This window comes from Papio anubis, chromosome 14 (genome assembly GCF_008728515.1).
Source record: "Papio anubis isolate 15944 chromosome 14, Panubis1.0, whole genome shotgun sequence".
NCBI lineage: Eukaryota > Metazoa > Chordata > Mammalia > Primates > Cercopithecidae > Papio > Papio anubis.
This window is the reverse complement of record NC_044989.1, coordinates 85,056,100-85,076,716: the sequence shown is the minus strand read 5'-3', so window position 1 is coordinate 85,076,716 and position 20,617 is coordinate 85,056,100. Positions and strand designations below refer to the sequence as shown.

General features: G+C 37.1%; 1 protein-coding gene across 8 annotated transcripts in view; it reads right to left on the bottom strand.

Annotated features, from left to right (window-relative positions):
* DNAH6 (dynein axonemal heavy chain 6) overlaps nucleotides 1–20,617 on the bottom strand; it is a 380,528-nt gene that overhangs the window by 290,519 nt on the left and 69,392 nt on the right. For 7 of the 8 annotated variants that reach the window (XM_017947677.3, XM_017947678.3, XM_017947676.2 and 4 more), the window contains 5 exons: nucleotides 6,789–7,056; nucleotides 3,908–4,042; nucleotides 3,665–3,818; nucleotides 2,893–3,022; nucleotides 1,254–1,422 (listed from right to left, as the gene is read on the bottom strand). In XM_017947677.3, coding sequence (XP_017803166.2) covers nucleotides 1,254–1,422; nucleotides 2,893–3,022; nucleotides 3,665–3,818; nucleotides 3,908–4,042; nucleotides 6,789–7,056 — 856 coding nt within the window. The remainder of the gene's footprint in view (nucleotides 1–1,253; nucleotides 1,423–2,892; nucleotides 3,023–3,664; nucleotides 3,819–3,907; nucleotides 4,043–6,788; nucleotides 7,057–20,617) is intronic. The other variant, XM_017947680.2, reaches the window with a different exon arrangement.

Genomic DNA, 20,617 nt, shown 5'->3' with positions numbered 1-20,617 from the left:
ACTTTTAAAATTTTGATACTATTTATAAAAAGGAGAAATTCAGAATAGGGGAGGAGAGAAAGCTATGAAAAGGAGTACATGACTATGATTTAACTTTTGGAAGAAAGGGAAACTAAGGCTGAGAGCATCAGGTCTTGTATAATTAGGTTTCTGTGGAGCAGGAGACTTAAGCTGTGAGGGTAGGAAGTTAGATGAAATGAGATGAGCATGTTTTGCTCACCTTGATGAAATCAGGTGAGCATGTAGGTATTCTGGAAGGAAGCTATTAGTACTAAGGATGGAGCTAGGGCAAAACTTACTGGAAATTTGAATATGAGATAATATGATCTTTCTTTTAGCTATGCTGGAATGCACGAATTTGTACTACTTCATCCAAACTTCTCAAAGTACTCTGTGTCTTTAAGATCAACATCCTCATAAAAGGCCATTCCCTCAAAGCACAGTAATTTGCTTCTTTTCACCTCTAAACTATTGTTTATCTCTTTTATTTATACCACTTTTCCTGCTTCTCCCTGCCAGTTTATGCCCACAAGGAGCATTTATGTCCCCACGAACTATAAGCTTTGGGGGACAAAGATCCTATCTATGCTTTTCACCACTATCTACTCAACATCCAGCACAGGAATTGGCACAGAGTAGGCACTTAAGAAATATGTCAATGAACATATGAGTAAGCTTTAGCAAGTTCCTGTGACACGAACTTTCTCTCAGTATGGTGGATTTTTACTCTATTATTAGATACTTGTTGATATGCTGATTTTCAGTCTGCCATTTCATGTGTATTGTAGACTTTGATTATAACATGAAATACTCTATGCCCGGGGTCCCCAACCCCCGGGCCATGGACCAGGTACAGGTCCAGGATGCGCAGCAGGAGGTGAGCAGAGGGTGAGCGTTACTGCCTGAGCTCTGCCTCCCCTCAGATCAGTGGTGGCATTAGATTCTCGTAGGAGCCCAAACCCTACTGTGAACTGTGCATGTGAGGGATCTAGGCTGCATGCTCCTTATGAGACTCTAACTAATGCCTGAGGATCTGAGGTGGAACAGTTTCATCCCGAAATCATCCCCCAGAGTCTGCAGAAAAAATTGTCTTCCATGAAACTGGTCTCTGGTGTCCAAAATGTTGGGGGCCGCTGCTCTATGCATTTCTCTCTTTTTTTAGTGCACCGAGAATAGCATAATTCATAGAGCATAGTTTGTGCTCCTCAATAAATGCTGACCAATAAAATATTCTTAATTTTGTGTGAGTATACCTTTTTATCAGGGACTTCAGGCTTCTCTTCAGTAATCCATTTCTGAATGACATCTGCTGAAGGTGTTCGTTTTAGCTTGTCAGTGAGATGGTTCAAAAGCGAATTAACAGCATTTACGGTTAAGACATGCATTGTGTTCTCAATTAGATAGTCGTTTAGACGAATAAAGCTTGAAAAGAAAAAAACAAATACAACTTCAGTTTTTTATATTCACTACATATTTTTGACAGTGCCTCTAAAGCAAATATTTAAAATGTAAAATATCATAATTTCTCCTTGAATTTCCATTTAATTATACTGCAATATCAGATATGTATTGTCCAGAAGAGTTGTTCTTAGATATTTTTCCTTTTAAAACACAAATATATTCAAATATGTAGCATTAATTCAGTTAGATGTTCTAACTTTTCAATAGAATATTTAATGAGTAATATAGCTGTTAGGGAAAATGCATCTAGTTTATCTAGCTAAAAGGGCCATAATTTTTTTAAAAGATGCTTTAAAGGAGAAATCAATGCATACAACATCTGTAACTTGCATTCTAATAGTAAAAGTGTAAAATTTTTGCTATTGAATAAATGTTGATGGCAATTGCTAACCCAAAGGTTTGAATTTTATGTTTCCTTACTTGAGTGCTTACTTAGAATGCAGACTGAGTCAGCAAGACATTTAGAATAGTTCTATTCTGCCCAAGTGGAGCTCTAAGGACTCTAATACTTTTAGGCCCACTATGGTAGCCTCAGAGACTGATTCACTGATTTCTGTTGCTACACAGATATTTTCATATATAAACTGAGATACAGTTAAGATGTTTTACATAACTGCAAAAGTTGGATTAAGTCTGTGAGGACTGAATAACAATAATCAGTATTTTATAGTTCCAAAGACATGAGGTTTTAGAATGATGGGAAATCCAAATTCTGGAACAGTCAAGGTCAAGATCCAGTTGGGTAAGCAGGTGTCAGAGCTAGTGCTAATGAGAGTCCCCTAGTAAGGTCCTAGGAGGGATATCTCTCTCTCTGGCTCCCAGTGGTAAATACCATTTTAGGGATTGGGTGCACCTTTGTGAACTTATGCAGCTGCCTATAGTTCTTTTGTGACCAAAAAGATGGAGCAAGTCCTCCAGGCCCACTTGAGGAGGTCCATAAATCTGTGTGCCTGATTTCTCTCTGCCACAGCCTGCTGTACTGCAAGTCTCCATGCCCAGGCTGGGCCAGAGGGAAACAAAGCCAGAGAGATCAAAGAGGAGCTCTTGGTCTTGGTCTCATGCTCTGTGTCTACCAGCTCACGGTGCCAGAGCTGCTTTGGTTGGTGGCAGTTTGAAGAGGGGGTCTTTTGGGCCGTGCATTCAGGTTACCATGTCCCACAAATTTCTCATCACCATTCATGAACAATGTGGTGAAGGGTTCCATTTTTTTTTCCAAGTGAGACATTACTTATGTCCTAGAAAAGATTCCACTTTTCATTTTAATTTTTTATTGTGTGTACTTAAGGTATACAACATGATGCTTTGATATACATAGTGATATGATTACTCCAATTATGCAAATTAACATACTCATCACTTTCTGGGGTTTAATGTTTAATGAAGCTTAAGATGGATACTACAATTTTGCTTGAAAAATGAGAATAGTCTTACCACGTCAGCCTCATGCAATGATGCCTTTTGCTGGCCTGTTCTGTATACGTCATTTTCTCAGAGTCTCCGTAAGTGGGCAACTCCCATGGCGTATTAATGAAACTTATACTGCTCTGCATTTTATGATAATCTAAGAATAACAGAAGGCACAACAACAAGTGTACTTGTATAAAAGTTCCATCTCTTTCAATATGATTCAAAGAAAAGATAAATAAAATTCAAAAACAACAAAATATTTTGGTACATGAAGCATTTCAAACCTGCAAAACAGCCCAATTATCCAAAATAAGTTTACATCAAAGGATTTCAATTCAACAAGATTGTAGACAGTTTACTGACATTCTCATTAACAGGATTTGATCTGCGTACTATGCTACCTCTTTCCTAGGAACAGCTTTACCCTCCTTTTCTATCTATTATTTAGTCATCCTTTATAGTACATGCCAACCGAGTCAATCCTAAGGTCAATCCAGTCCCTTAATTTTAACAAACCTATTGTATGTGCTAGTAGACTGGACGTACCTTTAAGCAGAGAGATGCTGAGTCCACTCTAAAGTGCTTATTAATCAAGATTCTGTATGCAGTTTAGAAATACTATATACAAACAGGAGTAATGGGAGAAACATGCAGTATTTTCTATTTCCCTCCCTTCCACAAAATATATTAAATTTATAACATCCATCAAATGTTTGGAACAATTCAAACATAGAATCATTATTTAAACTTAAGAAAAGTAAAATTAAAAAGGGCTGAAATTTTAGAAAGCCATTACTTCTGATATATTGAGGTTCTTTCCCCTTCATACCCTCAACAGGTCCAAAAGGAGAGTCATCAGGAACAAATCCTGCAGCACGCAAAGCAAATCGACAAGCCTTCCTGACTACATATTTTGCCTCATTTCGAAATTCTCCCAGGCGTTCTGTCACCTAGATATTGTTGAATATGTACAGTTAGTGATACTGAAGTATCAAAAATAGGGAAAAAAGCTTTGATTCTTATAGACAAAATTTGTTACCTCTGCTAGCCGTATGACTTGTGCGGCCTTAAATTCCTGCAGGGTGTACGTGTGACACTTTTCAATATAACAGAGTCCCATAAAACTCAAATAATAACACAATTCATTTATTTTAAGAAGAGCTGGTCGCAAATGCTGAATGAAAATAGGAATTTATTATTTAGTAAAAATATTCTGTACTTTAAAAGTATAAACATTCAAAAAGCAAGAATGGTTATTAAGGATAATAAACACCTCTGTGTGTGAACTTTTGCTACAATTACAAAATACATACGTTAAAAGATCACTTCTATAACTCTTTTCTAAAAGTATTCCTTGAATTATCAGATTTAATTTGTCTGAATTCCTTTCTTTTGATTTTGAAAACACATACATGCCTTTCAGCTATTTAAGGAATACGGCAAGTGATTTAAGGAATTGAGGGCAAGTAATAGAAAACTGGGCATTACCTTAAGTACTTTACAATGTCCAGTTATAATGATAATGGAAAGGCCCATCTATTAACTTAGAGGCTAGGACACAGAAGAAAGTCAAATTTAACATTAAATTGTTATTGGGTAACAAGTTGCTTTGGAAAACTGCTCCATGTTTTCTCAAAAGGTTAAACATAAAGTTGCTAATGACCCAGCAATTCCACTCTTACGTACGTGCCAAAGAAAAATGAAAACATATGTCTAGACAAAAACTTGTACATGCATGTTCATAGCAGCATTATTCATAATAGATAAAAAGTGGAAACAATCCAAATATCCATCAATAGATGGACAAATAAAATAGGTATATCCAATATAATTTGCCAACTTTTAAAAATGCTATGCTACAACATAGAAGAAGAACCTTGAAAACATTATGTTAAATAAACAAAAGTCAGTCATAAAGGACTACATACAGTCCTTGTGTATCCTCGGGTTCCACAGTCATGGATTCAACCAACTGTAGATTAAAAATGTAGTAGGGTATACAATGCTTGTGTCCATATTAAAGATGAATAGACTTTTTGGGTCATTATTTTCTAAACAATATAGTATAATAACAATTTACATAGTATATACATTGTATTAAGTATTAAACGTAATTTAGAGATGACAAAGTATATACGAGGATGTTTGTAGGTTATATGCAAATACTATGCCATTTTATATAAGGGACTTGAGCATCCGTGGATTTTTGGTATTTGCTGGGGTGGTCCTGGAAGCAGTCCCCCAAGACACTGAGAGCCAAGTGTATTGTATGATTCCATTTATGTGAAATCTACAGAACAGGCCAGTCTATGGAGATAGAAAGTAGATTAGTGGTTGCCTATAATTGGGGGAAGGGACAGGAAGGTCAGAAAGAAATAGAGTGACCACTAAAGGGTAATGAGGTTTCCTTTGGAGCGATGCATATATTCTAAGATTGACTGTGGTAATGGTTGATCAATTCTGTGAATATACTAAAAATAACAGAATTGTGTACTTCCGATGTGTGAATTGTATGGTATGTAAATTATATATCAAAACTGTTATAAGGAAATGATGTAGGCACACGTGCCAACAAAATTGGTTATTTAAAAAAAATCATAAAAAGAAAACAAGGACAGTATGTCTCCCTTCAACCTTTTCTAGGGGAATCAGCCCTAGTTAACTAATTATATATATAAGACTAGTGGTAAGTGTGTGGGTGATTACAGCATTTAATACATACTTAAATGACTGCAATGATTCTGTTATTTAGGCCAATCCTTGCTTAAAAGGATGAGAGCTTTCTAGTCTGCTGGGACTAAATTTAAGAGAAGATACTATAAAGGCTGAAACACCACTGGTATGAATGATGGACACAGAATGAAAACTCTCAGCACAATAAGAGAACATGCCTCAAGGATTGATAGAAGACAAATCAAGAATGAACTATTTTACATACCTAGCAACACATGTATGATATATGTAGTGTTCAAGACATGGTAAAAGATGAAAGATGGTAAAAGAACTTCAAATGACTGATGGATCCTTAATGAAATTTGAGTTTCATGTCAAGAAGGACTGGAATATTTTTTCACAATTCAGAATGCACAATGGAATGGATGACCTGAGATAGTCCATCTTATATATTTGTCTTGTACTAATGTTTATGTTAGCCAGAGACCTTGAATGTTTTCCTATTGTGTGACAGGCATGTTGATAACAGTCTTTCATATTACTATATGCAAAGTGAAGGAAATGACTAGTAAAAACCAAACTTGAGATACTATCACAGAAATAGACAGCTGAGGACCAGAACTCTGAGTGTGACGGTAATGATGATTGCAGGTTATTACTAGGGGCCAAATAAGAAACTTCTAATGCAAGTTGAAATTCAATAGATAGAAATTTTAAATATGGTCACACATTTTTTCACAGTTTTGTTTTCATGATTGCCCCGTTGTCCAAAGTAAATATTAAAAATTTTCCTACGGTATGAATCCATTGTAAAGGAAACATATGATATATTGGGAGGTACCGACCCATGAAAACAAGGCCCTGACTTATTTTGAACTATAAAGTCTAGAGTGTCTCAAACATGAGGGGAAGTAATAGAGGTTACCAGCCTACTCTGCTCAAAATGACATATAACTTTCCTAATCAATAACAAAGGGGATCACAAATCCAAAAACTCTGAGGTGACTTCTAATCAAAAGGGACCTGTCCAACTCTCTTCTATTTTTGCATTTTGCAACCCTAGTTAAAATGTAGAAACACCCCTAGATTGCTAGACTCCTAAATGACAATACAGGATGAAAACTGGGAATTCTCTTCAGAATATAAAATATTTGATTTCAAGAACAGTCTATACCAACAGCTATAATAAATTCACACTTTCTTTTTTTGTAAGTAATTATTTTAAAATATGAATGATAAATACATACAGGATTAACAATGAACAAATTTTTTTGTAGAGATTTTCGACATCCGGTGATTTTCTTGGAGCGGACATTCTTCCTCCACACACTAAAAGCCTTCCATTTCCGGAACAGTGAAAATATGGGAATCTTAGTGAGTTCTCTGTGATATAGATATTCCTGTTCCCATCGATCAATTTCTATAAATTCAATGTCTTCATTATAAATGTGTGTTACTGCCCTTTGGCTAATAGTATAGTAGTCATTTTTATTGATGTTCTCATAACTTACAACTCTATAAACAAATAAAAATTGGGACTAATAAATAAAGTATTCAATACAAAATGAAGCAATTGCATTACTTTTTTATTCTACAGAGATAAAACATTTCTGGAAAGCAAACATTATTTAAAGTTAAAAAATTCTAACCAACTACTTTCAGATTAAATATATTACTCCAGAAAATGAGTTAAACAAGTTGGGCTTATTATAAAGATTTCACAACTGTGGCAATATGCTTGATGATTTCAGTTACATGATTTTTACATTAAAATGAATTGACTATAAATTATTAAAATTTAATAGTTCTACATTAAAACTATCTGGAGCCAAATTTTTATATATTATTAACTCTTCAGAAACTATTCAATATTAATAGCATAAAAGAATTTTACACTATCAAGTCAGGACAGAATTATGAGAAAGGTAAAAGTAAGGAAATATTAATTAGGTGAGATAAGAATCAAGACCAATATTATATGCCCAATTTATCACCAACAAAATATTTATTATTGATAATTGTTTAGTTCATCATATTTCTCTTTCAACTGTTGTCATGGACATTTTTCAACTGTATGAGTAACAGAAAACTGATCAAGTAAAGAAAAGAAGCAAGAACAAAGTAAAAACAGAAGAAAGGATAGGAGAAAGAAATGAAGCAATGAAAATAGGGCTGATTCTCTAAAATTGCTTAAAATAAAATTTTTGCTACAGCAAAACGATATTCTCTGTAAGTTTAGTTATAATGCTGAAATATTGAATGCAAGAAATATTCAGTAATAGAACAAGTGTGAAATATGATATAGCATCTTATTAAAATATATTTAGGAATTTAGGAAAACAACATTTTTCTAAAATGTTTCTGTTAGGAGAGCTTAGTAAAACAAGATAAAGGTTAAGGGCAAAAACAAAGCCCTAAATTATTTCTGTGTTAAAACTACGCAAAAATTACATGTACTGCAGAGAAATTAGACAGGAACACTCCAGTGAAAATCAGCTATCTTCCACATCTTTCAGTCCTTGGCTCTACATTCTGAACCTGGGGTCCACGGTCATTTTATATTTTATTTTATTCCATCCCATCCCATCCCATCCCATCCCATTCCATTTATTTCTACTACTACTATTATTATGATTATCTTTGAGATGGAGTCTCACTCTGTTGCCCAGGATGGAATGCAGCCATGTGAACTCGGCTCACTGCAACCTCTTCCTCCCGGGTTCAAGAGATTCTCCTGCCTCAGCTTCTGCAGTAAGTGGGATTACGGGTGCCCGCCACCATGCCTGGCTAATTTTTGTATTTTCAGAGAGAGGGTTTCACCATGTTGACCAGGCTGGTCTCGAACTGCTAACCTCAAGTGATGTCCCTGCCTCAGACTCCCAAAGTGTTGGGATTACAGGCGTGAGCCACCATGTCCGGGCCACAGCCCTTTAACACAGCCGTCAGGTTATTTGCGAAATCCCTGAAACTGTTTTACGGAAAATTCATGTATATATGTATGATCAGTTTTTAAGACACTGGAACAAAATTCTATGTTTTGGGTCTGTTAATAAAAGAGTTAAGAACCACTGGTATAAACCATTTTTAGTTTTTAATTTCTATTTTCATTTTAATAAAACTGAGTAACAAAAATATTTTTTAAATTATGGCACACGGCACAAGAATGAAAGCAAACCTAAACCAAGAGCTGTTCATGTGAGTGTGCAAGGAGATATGGGGGGCTGATGGTGCTGTGCGAAGTGGGAGAGGAATACTCCCTCCAACTTCAGGGCTGCCACGGAAAACCTTCAACCTGCTCGGCTTTTACCTGATTCCACTATCTGACTTTTTGTCTGTGTTCTAATTAACTCACCTCAGAAATGTCTGGAAAAATGCCAGGTATTGCACAGGGCTGCTGAGGAATATGGAATACATTTTACATGTTTTTCCTTTTCTCATTGTCAATAGCTAAAGATACAATTAGGGTATTCTTGGGGTGATTCTCTCTAAATGTAAAACTTCAATTTGCCACTGAAATTGTAATCAACTTCAGATGTTTCATTAACATCAGGCATCAAAGCAATTTAAAAACAAGAATAAATTGCTGACCACAGCCCTGGTGCATGTCTGGAAAACTTGCTCTGTGCAATCTATCTGCTACTGATGGCCCTTCTAGAAGATGGTAGCTGTGGTCCATGATGTTGAATTCTAACTTGGCGCTCAGTGCCACTTAAAAATTCTTTTTATTTGTATTTCTCTTCTTATCACAGAACTTCATTCTTAAGCCCCCAAGTCTTTTCCTTCTTTACACATCTCTACTGTTCATTGAAAACTGAACACACGAGAACCCTTTCAAAGGTTGGATCATCATCATCAAAATCATCTGGGGAGCTTATTAAGAATCCAGATTACTGGGTAGACTCCACCTCTGGGGACAGGGCACAGTAAGCAATAACAAACGCAGCAGAAACCTCTGCAGACACAAACGACTCTGTCTGACAGCTTTGAAGAGAGCAGTGGATCTCCCAACACGGAGGTTGAGATCTGAGAAGGGACAGACTGCGTGCTCAAGTGGGTCCCTAACCCCTGAGTAGCATAACTGGGAGACATCTCCCACTAGGGGCAGTCTGACACCCCACACCTCACAGGGTGGAGTACCCCCCTGAGAGGAAGCTTCCAAAGCAAGAATCAGACAGGTACACTCACTGTTCAGCAATATTCTATCTTCTGCAGCCTCTGCTGCTGACACCCAGGCAAACAGGGTCTGGAGTGGACCTCAAGCAATCTCCAACAGACCTACAGCTGAGGGTCCTGACTGTTAGAAGGAAAACTATCAAACAGGAAGGACACCTACACCAAAACCCCATCAGTACGTCACCATCATCAAAGACCAGAGGCAGATAAAACCACAAAGATGGGGAAAAAGCAGGGCAGAAAAGCTGGAAATTCAAAAAATAAGAGCGCATCTCCCCCGGCACAGGAGCGCAGCTCATCGCCAGCAATGGATCAAAGCTGGACGGAGAATGACTTTGACGAGATGAGAGAAGAAGGCTTCAGTCCATCAAATTTCTCAGAGCTAAAGGAGGAATTACGTACCCAGCGCAAAGAAACTAAAAATCTTGAAAAAAAAGTGGAAGAATTGACGGCTAGAGTAATTAATGCAGAGAAGGTCATAAACGAAATGAAAGAGATGAAAACCATGACACGAGAAATACGTGACAAATGCACAAGCTTCAGTAACCGACTCGATCAACTGGAAGAGAGAGTATCAGCGATTGAGGATCAAATGAATGAAATGAAGCGAGAAGAGAAACCAAAAGAAAAAAGAAGAAAAAGAAATGAACAAAGCCTGCAAGAAGTATGGGATTATGTAAAAAGACCAAATCTACGTCTGATTGGGGTGCCTGAAAGTGAGGGGGAAAATGGAACCAAATTGGAAAACACTCTTCAGGATATCATCCAGGAGAACTTCCCCAACCTAGTAGGGCAGGCCAACATTCAAATCCAGGAAATACAGAGAACGCCACAAAGATACTCCTCGAGAAGAGCAACTCTAAGACACATAATTGCCAGATTCACCAAAGTTGAAATGAAGGAAAAAATCTTAAGGGCAGCCAGAGAGAAAGGTCAGGGTACCCACAAAGGGAAGCCCATCAGACTAACAGCAGATCTCTCGGCAGAAACTCTCCAAGCCAGAAGAGAGTGGGGGCCAATATTCAACATTCTTAAAGAAAAGAATTTTCAACCCAGAATTTCATATCCAGCCAAACTAAGTTTCATAAGTGAAAGAGAAATAAAATCCTTTACAGATAAGCAAATGCTGAGAGATTTTGTCACCACCAGGCCTGCCTTACAAGAGACCCGGAAGGAAGCACTAAACATGGAAAGGAACAACCGGTACCAGCCATTGCAAAAACATGCCAAAATGTAAAGACCATCGAGGCTAGGAAGAAACTGCATCAACTAATGAGCAAAATAACCAGTTAATATCATAATGGCAGGATCAAGTTCACACATAACAATCTTAACCTTAAATGTAAATGGACTAAATGCTCCAATGAAAAGACACAGACTGGCAAACTGGATAAAGAGTCAAGACCCATCAGTCTGCTGTATTCAGGAGACCCATCTCACACGCAGAGACATACATAGGCTCAAAATAAAGGGATGGAGGAAGATCTACCAAGCAAATGGAGACAAAAAAAAGCAGGGGTTGCAATACTAGTCTCTGATAAAACAGACTTTAAACCATCAAAGATCAAAAGAGACAAAGAAGGCCATTACATTATGGTAAAGGTATCAATTCAACAGGAAGAGCTAACTATCCTAAATATATATGCACCCAATACAGGAGCACCCAGATTCATAAAGCAAGTCCTTAGAGACTTACAAAGAGACTTAGACTCCCATACAATAATAATGGGAGACTTCAACACTCCACTGTCAATATTAGACAGATCAATGAGACAGAAAGTTAACAAGGATATCTAGGAATTGAACTCATCTCTGCAGCAAGCAGACCTAATAGACATCTATAGAACTCTCCACCCCAAAAAAACAGAATATACATTCTTCTCAGCACCACATCACACTTATTCCAAAATTGACCACATAATTGGAAGTAAAGCACTCCTCAGCAAATGTACAAGAACCGAAATTATAACAAACTGTCTCTCAGACCACAGTGCAATCAAACTACAACTCAGGACTAAGAAACTCAATCAAAACCGCTCAACTACATGGAAACTGAACAACCTGCTCCTGAATGACTACTGGGTACATAACGAAATGAAGGTAGAAATAAAGATGTTCTTTGAAACCAATGAGAACAAAGACACAACATACCAGAATCTCTGGGACACATTTAAAGCAGTGTGTAGAGGGAAATTTATAGCACTAAATGCCCACAAGAGAAAGCAGGAAAGATCTAAACTTGACACTCTAACATCACAATTAAAAGAACTAGAGAAGCAAGAGGAAACACATTCAAAAGCTAGCAGAAGGCAAGAAATAACTAAGATCAGAGCAGAACTGAAGGAGATAGAGACACAATAAACCCTCCAAAAAATCAATGAATCCAGGAGTTGGTTTTTTGAAAAGATCAACAAAATTGATAGACCGCTAGCAAGACTAATAAAGAAGAAAAGAGAGAAGAATCAAATAGACGCAATAAAAAATGATAGAGGGGATATCACCACCGACCCCACAGAAATACAAACTACCATCAGAGAACACTATAAACACCTCTACGCAAATAAACTAGAAAATCTAGAAGAAATGGATAATTTCCTGGACACTTACACTCTTCCAAGACTAAACCAGGAAGAAGCTGAATCCCTGAATAGACCAATAGCAGGCTCTAAATTGAGGCAATAATTAATAGCCTACCAACCAAAAAAAGTCCAGGACCAGATGGATTCACAGCTGAATTCTACCAGAGGTACAAGGAGGAGCTGGTACCATTCCTTCTGAAACTATTCCAATCAATAGAAAAAGAGGGAATCCTCCCTAACTCATTTTATGAGGCCAACATCATCCTGATACCAAAGCCTGGCAGAGACACAACAAAAAAAGAGAATTTTAGACCAATATCCCTGATGAACATCGATGCAAAAATCCTCAATAAAATACTAGCAAACCAGATTCAGCAGCACATCAAAAAGCTTATCCACCATGATCAAGTGGGATTCATCCCTGGGATGCAAGGCTGGTTCAACTTATGCAAATCAAAAAACATAATCCAGCATATAAACAGAACCAAAGACAAGAACCACATGATTATCTCAATAGATGCAGAAAAGGCTTTTGACAAAATTCAACAGCCCTTCATGCTAAAAACGCTCAATAAATTCGGTATTGATGGAATGTACCTCAAAATAATAAGAGCTATTTATGACAAACCCACAGCCAATATCACACTGAATGGGCAAAAACTGGAAAAATTCCCTTTGAAAACTGGCACAAGACAGGGATGCCCTCTCTCACCACTCCTATTCAACATAGTGTTGGAAGTTCTGGCTAGGGCAATCAGGCAAGAGAAAGAAATCAAGGGTATTCAGTTAGGAAAAGAAGAAGTCAAATTGTCCCTGTTTGCAGATGACATGATTGTATATTTAGAAAACCCCATTGTCTCAGCCCCAAATCTCCTTAAGCTGATGAGCAAGTTCAGCAAAGTCTCAGGATACAAAATTAATGTGCAAAAATCACAAGCATTCTTATACACCAGTAACAGAGAAACAGAGAGCCAAATCATGAATGAACTTGCATTCACAATCGCTTCAAAGAGAATAAAATATCTAGGAATCCAACTTACAAGGGATGTAAAGAACCTCTTCAAGGAGAACTACAAACCACTGCTCAGTGAAATAAAAGAGGACACAAACAAATGGAAGAACATACCATGCTCATGGATAGGAAGAGTCAATATTGTGAAAATGGCCATACTGCCCAAGGTTATTTATAGATTCAATGCCATCCCCATCAAGCTACCAATGAGTTTCTTCACAGAATTGGAAAAAACTGCTTTAAAGTTCATATGGAACCAAAAAAGAGCCCACATCTCCAAGACAATCCTAAGTCAAAAGAACAAAGCTGGAGGCATCACGCTACCTGACTTCAAACTATACTACAAGGCTACAGTAACCAAAACAGCATGATACTGGTACCAAAACAGAGATATAGACCAATGGAACAGAACAGAGTCCTCAGAAATAATACCACACATCTACAGCCATCTGATCTTTGACAAACCTGAGAGAAACAAGAAATGGGGAAAGGGTTCCCTATTTAATAAATGGTGCTGGGAAAATTGGCTAGCCATAAGTAGAAAGCTGAAACTGGAATCTTTCCTTACTCCTTATATGAGAATTAATTCAAGATGGATTAGAGACTTAAATGTTAGACCTAATACCATAAAAACCCTAGAGGAAAACCTAGGTAGTACCATTCAGGACATAGGCATGGGCAAAGACTTCATGTCTAAAACACCAAAAGCAACAGCAGCAAAAGCCAAAATTGACAAATGGGATCTCACTAAACTAAAGAGCTTCTGCACAGCAAAAGAAACTACCATCAGAGTGAACAGGCAACCTACAGAATGGGAGAAAATTTTTGCAATCTACTCATCTGACAAAGGGCTAATATCCAGAACCTACAAAGAACTCAAACAAATTTACAAGAAAAAAACAAACAACCCCATCAAAAAGTGGGCAAAGGATATGAATAGACATTTCTCAAAAGAAGACATTCATACAGCCAACAAACACATGAAAAAATGCTCATCATCACTGGCCATCAGAGAAATGCAAATCAAAACCACAATGAGATACCATCTCACACCAGTTAGAATGGCGATCATTAAAAAGTCAGGAAACAACAGGTGCTGGAGAGGATGTGGAGAAATAGGAACACTTTTACACTGTTGGTGGGATTGTAAACTAGTTCAACCATTATGGAAAACAGTATGGCGATTCCTCAAGGATCTAGAACTAGATGTACCATATGACCCAGCCATCCCATTACTGGGTATATACCCAAAGGATTATAAATCATGCTGCTATAAAGACACATGCACACGTATGTTCATTGCAGCACTATTCACAATAGCAAAGACTTGGAATCAACCCAAATGTCCATCAGTGACAGACTGGATTAAGAAAATGTGGCACATATACACCATGGAATACTATGCAGCCATAAAAAAGGATGAGTTTGTGTCCTTTGTAGGGACATGGATGCAGCTGGAAACCATCATTCTTAGCAAACTATCACAAGAACAGAAAACCAAACACCGCATGTTCTCACTCATAGGTGGGAACTGAACAATGAGATCACTTGGACTCGGGGAGGGGAATATCACACACCGGGGCCTATCATGGGGAGGGGGGAGAGGGGAGGGATTGCATTGGGAGTTATACCTGATGTAAATGACGAGATTATGGGTGCTGACGAGTTGATGGGTGCAGCACAGCAACATGGCACAAGTATACATATGTAACAAACCTGCACGTTATGCACATGTACCCTAGAACTTAAAGTATAATAAAAAAAAAAAAAAAAAAAAGAATCCAGATTTCTGAGTCCAATGCAGAATCAGAATCTTTATGTATTCCAGGACTCAAGGATAGGGAGATGCCCGGGTAACTGCAATACACAATAATGTTTGTGAACCACCAAACTTTATTTCAAAACAAATAACCAAAAAAAATGTGAAGACAAGGCAAGCTCCCTCTCATATCTTCACTTGAAGTTCAACATACCATGTTTTTTCCCCCTGATTGTTTCTCTCACGCTTTCCTCCAAATGGAGATGGAGAGGTTTCACCTCGCTTTTCTCTAACTCTCCCTAGTCTTTTTGTTTCTTTTCCTCCACATCTAAAAGTGTGCAGAATGTCCCTTTAGCATATAGAAAATCTTTTCTTGACCCTTCCACCTACTTAACTAAAATCCCACACTTTTCTTCTTCTTTTAAGTTTCCTTTATAATGGTGTGTGTCAATGGCCACATCCACCTTATCCATTCCTTCTTAGAGTTCCTGAAAAACAGTTTTGTTTCCTGCTACTCTAATGGAATTATTTTTCCAAAGATCAACAGGGACTTCCTTCAAGCCCAATCCATTCGGTAGGTAGAAGGGGCCACAGGGTCAGGAAAAGATTTGCATAAAAGAGAGTGTATGCACATTTCTCTGTGATCTTATTCTTAGACTTTCCAGTTCATTACTGAGAGGTCATCTCCCAGATCTACTCCTTGGACTGGCGTGTTTTGCCCTACATGCTCTGCCTAAAGTGTTTATCCATTTCAGGAGTTGAACCACAACTCCTATGATGATGACTGCCCCCTCAGCATTTCTTAGCACTCAGGATCAAACTTCAGTTGCCTCCTAGAGAGTGGTTTTGGATGTTTGTTCCACTAAGACCTTTCTTTGAGGAGATAATCAGAAAAAGTAGGCTTCCTTTAAGAAACAAAAAGAAAACTTTTTAAAAATTCAAGTGTTATGTTATAAAATTCCTACTTTTCAGATAAAGAAGATGACTTTAGGATCTAGTTAACTAGAGATCCTTGGATAGTTAACTAATTAGATTGAAATGGACATCTCAAATAAAATTATATTTAACTATGCTCTACTATCTCATAATTGGAAAAAATATATGTACTGCTTTTTTGCTGTTCAGCGAAGATCAAAGGGTCCCTTGTCAAATTATTTTACAGTAGAACCTGTCTGTATCCATCTTAAATGAAACTTAGACTTCAAGACTTCTATTAATTTCTAAAAGTATGTGTGTTTCATTTGAGATTCCATACGAACTTAGAGAATTTTGGGGCCCTTGTGGTGTAGGTCAATCATTGTCCTATTATTATTATTCATTTCAGATATAACTCAAAGTGAACCTACTTTGGGGCTTAGAACCCCTCTGGGGTTTAAAAAATTTTTTCTCCTCCTGAAATCAATTCATTGACTTCCAAAACAATAAAACCTCAATGTGATGTTATTTCAAATAGCAGTTCCATCTGTTATACACTGCAGTGATTGGAAATGCTTCTACTCATCCTTAAACCAATCTACCAGACTAATATTGCAGAAACATGGTTTGCCTCATGTGACTGTTGTGCTCAAGAACCTTGAATAGCCTCTTATTGCTCCTGTCATTAAATCCAAGTTATTCTCCCAGGTATTTGTGGCACTCTCTTCCTGTTTCACATTAGTTCCTTCTCTGTCCACACAAATCATCCTCTTTAGTTAGGCTGATTTCTTCATCATATTCATCTTAGGCCATGCTTGAATGCATACATCTGTCTTTGTTCCCTGTTACCTCCTGCTTCTTTCAAATTTCTGATTTCTACAAGAAAGAGAGTTATTCCTTACCTGCTTTAAGGCTGAATTAGATAAGCTCCTGTGGCCCTATACAACTCTAAGTTGTCTATTTTCATTATTACATGGTTTTAAGTATTATGATTTGGGTGTATTCATTGAATAAAGGTAAGCAAGCAAGTGCCTGGGAAGAAACAGGCCACTTCCTGAGTTCTGCATTTATCAACTTCAATCTGTTTGATGATGGTCCTTGCCATGACTCAATGTGAGACTAGGTCTAACCTAGCCAGGGGAAGAGAAATGCTTGCTTTATTTCTGGTTTGATTAACCAAAGATGGCAAAATATCTGGTAAAGAACTCCTTTCTACCTGGAAAATTAAACAAAAGCAAAACTAAGAGGAAACTTCCAAGTTTCATCACTAGGAGAATGCTTTAGGGTCAATGTTTCTCAATGTATGGTCCTTGGAAGAGCAGCATGAGCACTATGTGGGAATTGCACATTCTCAGGCTCCACCCTAGGCCTGTTAAATCATCTAGGGGTTTAACTATCTGTGTTTTAGCAAGTCTTTGAAGGCTTGAGAAAAGGTGCTCTAGGTCCATGAGGCATAACTGTGATTGAATCTTAGAATCAACTGGCAAGTTTTAAAGAAAAGCTGTTGCTCAGGCTCCACCACAGACTGATCAGATAAATCATAAGTAACTGGAAGTAGAGCCTGGGTGATTCTATTGAGCAGCTAAGGCTAAGAGCTATTGCTCTAGGTTCTTCAGATTTTTGTATGAAATGAAACCATCATTCACTAAATCACCATAGCTCCAGAGCAGTGCCAGGATGTGTGTGCATGTATGTTTGTGTGTGCATGTGTGTTTGTGTGTGCATGTGTTTGAAGGAAGGGTAGGGAGACAATCTGGAGTCTAGATCTAACCAATGCTTGGCTTTTACTAGTATTGGGAAAAAAATAGATCTAATGTAAACCAGGGAAGAGAAATGCTTGTTTTATTTCTGGTTTGATTAACCAGAAGGAGGGTTTTTGCTTATTCCAAATGAAAATCCAAAGTGTTTCCACTTGCTGACTCAAATTTGACTTAAAAGATTTAAATGTCTTCATAGATTAGCCTAAGAAAACTGCCATTGTGTTAGACAACCTGGTGAGGTTTTTTTGATAATATGGCTTCAAAATGATCTGTTCCTTATTACATAATATATATACCTCATTCTAAAGTTTTTAAAAAATAATTAGAATTTCACACATAAACTAGAATGCCTCTACTTCAGAAGGTTTTAAGCTGGCATCTGTGTTTTCTGTTCTTGGCCACTAAATAGTAACATAATTTAAAGGATAAAATAGCTCTAGTGTGAAATTTTAAAAGCTGCCTAAAAAGTACTTTTAACAAGTTTAAAAACAACCAGAGAACAAAACTAGTTGTTTAGAAGGAACATGTCTTGAGCTTAGAGTAGAAGTTGATATAGTTCTAATATCTCAAGTCATGTACCTGTGTTTCAAAGATTCTAATCAGAATCCTAATCCTAACTACTGACTTAACAAAGTTTCTCAAGTTTACATGATCACAGAGCACATCTGTTAACCACCTATCAATTAGAATCATTTACGTCTAATGTACTTGGAAAGACACACTGGGAAACACTGAGATATAGGAGACATGGTGTCCTGTTTTAGGCATTCTGTGGACCCAAAAGATGCTCAGATTTTGGGGAAGGCTCTGCCATACAATCTGAACTATCTGTTATATTTTAATAGCTTTAAACTTGACATTGGACAGAGAATGAAATCATAGAATTGAAGGATGGGAGCATCAGACATTACTCTGAATTTCCTACCTTCAAATCACAAAACAATATCAAATAGAAAGGTCGTTAATCTATACCTCAATTTTCTTATCTTTCCACTATAGATAATGCCATTCTAATAGGATGTTTATGAGGAAGAAAGAAGACTAATGTACTGAAAGCACTTGGCACAATGCCTAACACAGTGTGTGTTACACAAATGCAGGAGTAGTTGTCATTATGAGGATGAGTATATTAAGTGGCGTGCATGAGGACTTGGGTTCTAAAATCCAAATAATCTGAATCTCAGCTCCATGACTCACTAGCTACATGAACTTAACTCTGTGATTTTCATCATTTGTAAAATGGGTATATCAATCCCACCTACCTTAAGAGTTGCTGTAGAGATTAAATGAGCTAATACATATAAAACATTTAGAACAAGATTTGGCATACACTATAGTTGGTGTTAATACTATCATGCGGCAGTACTCACCCATTAACATCGTAAAGACTTAGTACCCCACTATGCCTTATAAAAGCATCCACAGTTCCTTACCAACGTAAGTTTGTATTTCAAAGGCCAAAACAAAAAACAGCAAAATGTTAATTTATATAATTGAAATAACGGTGAGGTGAAGGGTTACATAGATATGAAAAACATCTATCATCTACTAGGGAGAGAATTATCTAATATCAACAGTGGGTCCTTTTATACTAGCCTGAAAAAGAAATACTTTAATATGCCTCACCAGGGGTCTTCTTAGATCCAACTAAATGTTAAAACTCACAAGACTGTCATATACTTCTTTTTGGCATTCATCTACTCAGAAAAATCTGGGACAGGAACCACTTATTGCCATCAGGGCAGCATCAGACGTTACTTCCCCATTGGAGTCCTTGCAGCAGTCTAATAGCCACCTGGGAGCTATCTTCTCCCTAGGTGTCAACTCAGATGCAAAAAGATGAGATCCACATTGAGTGGATATGAAAGCCACTCTGGCCTAAAAGCCTTATTACTCACAGGAGCCAACATCTCTTGCAATAACCCCATAAGCACAGATTTCAGCGTTCCTCCAGGGCACATGCTCAGAAAAAAAAAATAATCTGAATTATGGGAAGTCAAAAGTTATGACTCCCCATAAGGTATTTATAATTCTTTCTTAGTTCCTCCCAATGCAGCTATAATTTACTAATCGATGTCATTTTTATCATAAGCAATGTTGCCTATAAACAATCAACATTTTACTCTTTTTAGGTTGTCAGGGGCACAGAGCTGTGGGGTTAGCCAAAGGTCAGATTCTCATGCAGGAGAAAATCATTCTACAATCCTCTAGAACAATGCTTCTCAAACTTTGAATGTTATAAAATCCATGCAATGATAACATTTTATAAGGCACACGGATATAAACTGCAGGGGCTTGGTGAAGACATTAATTACAATTTCTTTATATAGTATGACTAAACACAATGCACATAATATGTGGGATTATATAATTTTTAATTTGGGACATAATTATCCCAAATTAGGGATATAATATTTAATTTGATAAAACTTCCAATTATGTCTAGCTCATAAGCAACCACAGCTGTGACCATAACTTTTTTGAAGTAGCTACCTCATGTCTAATCAAGACATGATGAATGATCTGTCCAAGTTCTTGATAGTCACCACTCCTAAGAAACTTTGTAAAAGTAGCAGGCAGCAAATGGCAGAAGATGATTTATTTATTGTTTTGTCTCTGATATATAAAAACTCCCTTTTCCACTAGCCAAAATTTGGATAACTTGTTCTCTTGAAATTATTCACCAAAAGTACCACCATTCTTTAACTCTAACAGTTGTTACTTGTCTTTCTTTGATGCAGTGTTGACATTTCCTGTAATAATTTTTAGAAACAATGGTGAAGATTTCTCTCAAACACAGATAGATGTTATTCTATTTGACTTAATAATCTTTCTTTAGGTTCAAGTCCGCAACTAAAAAATCATGAGAACCATTTTA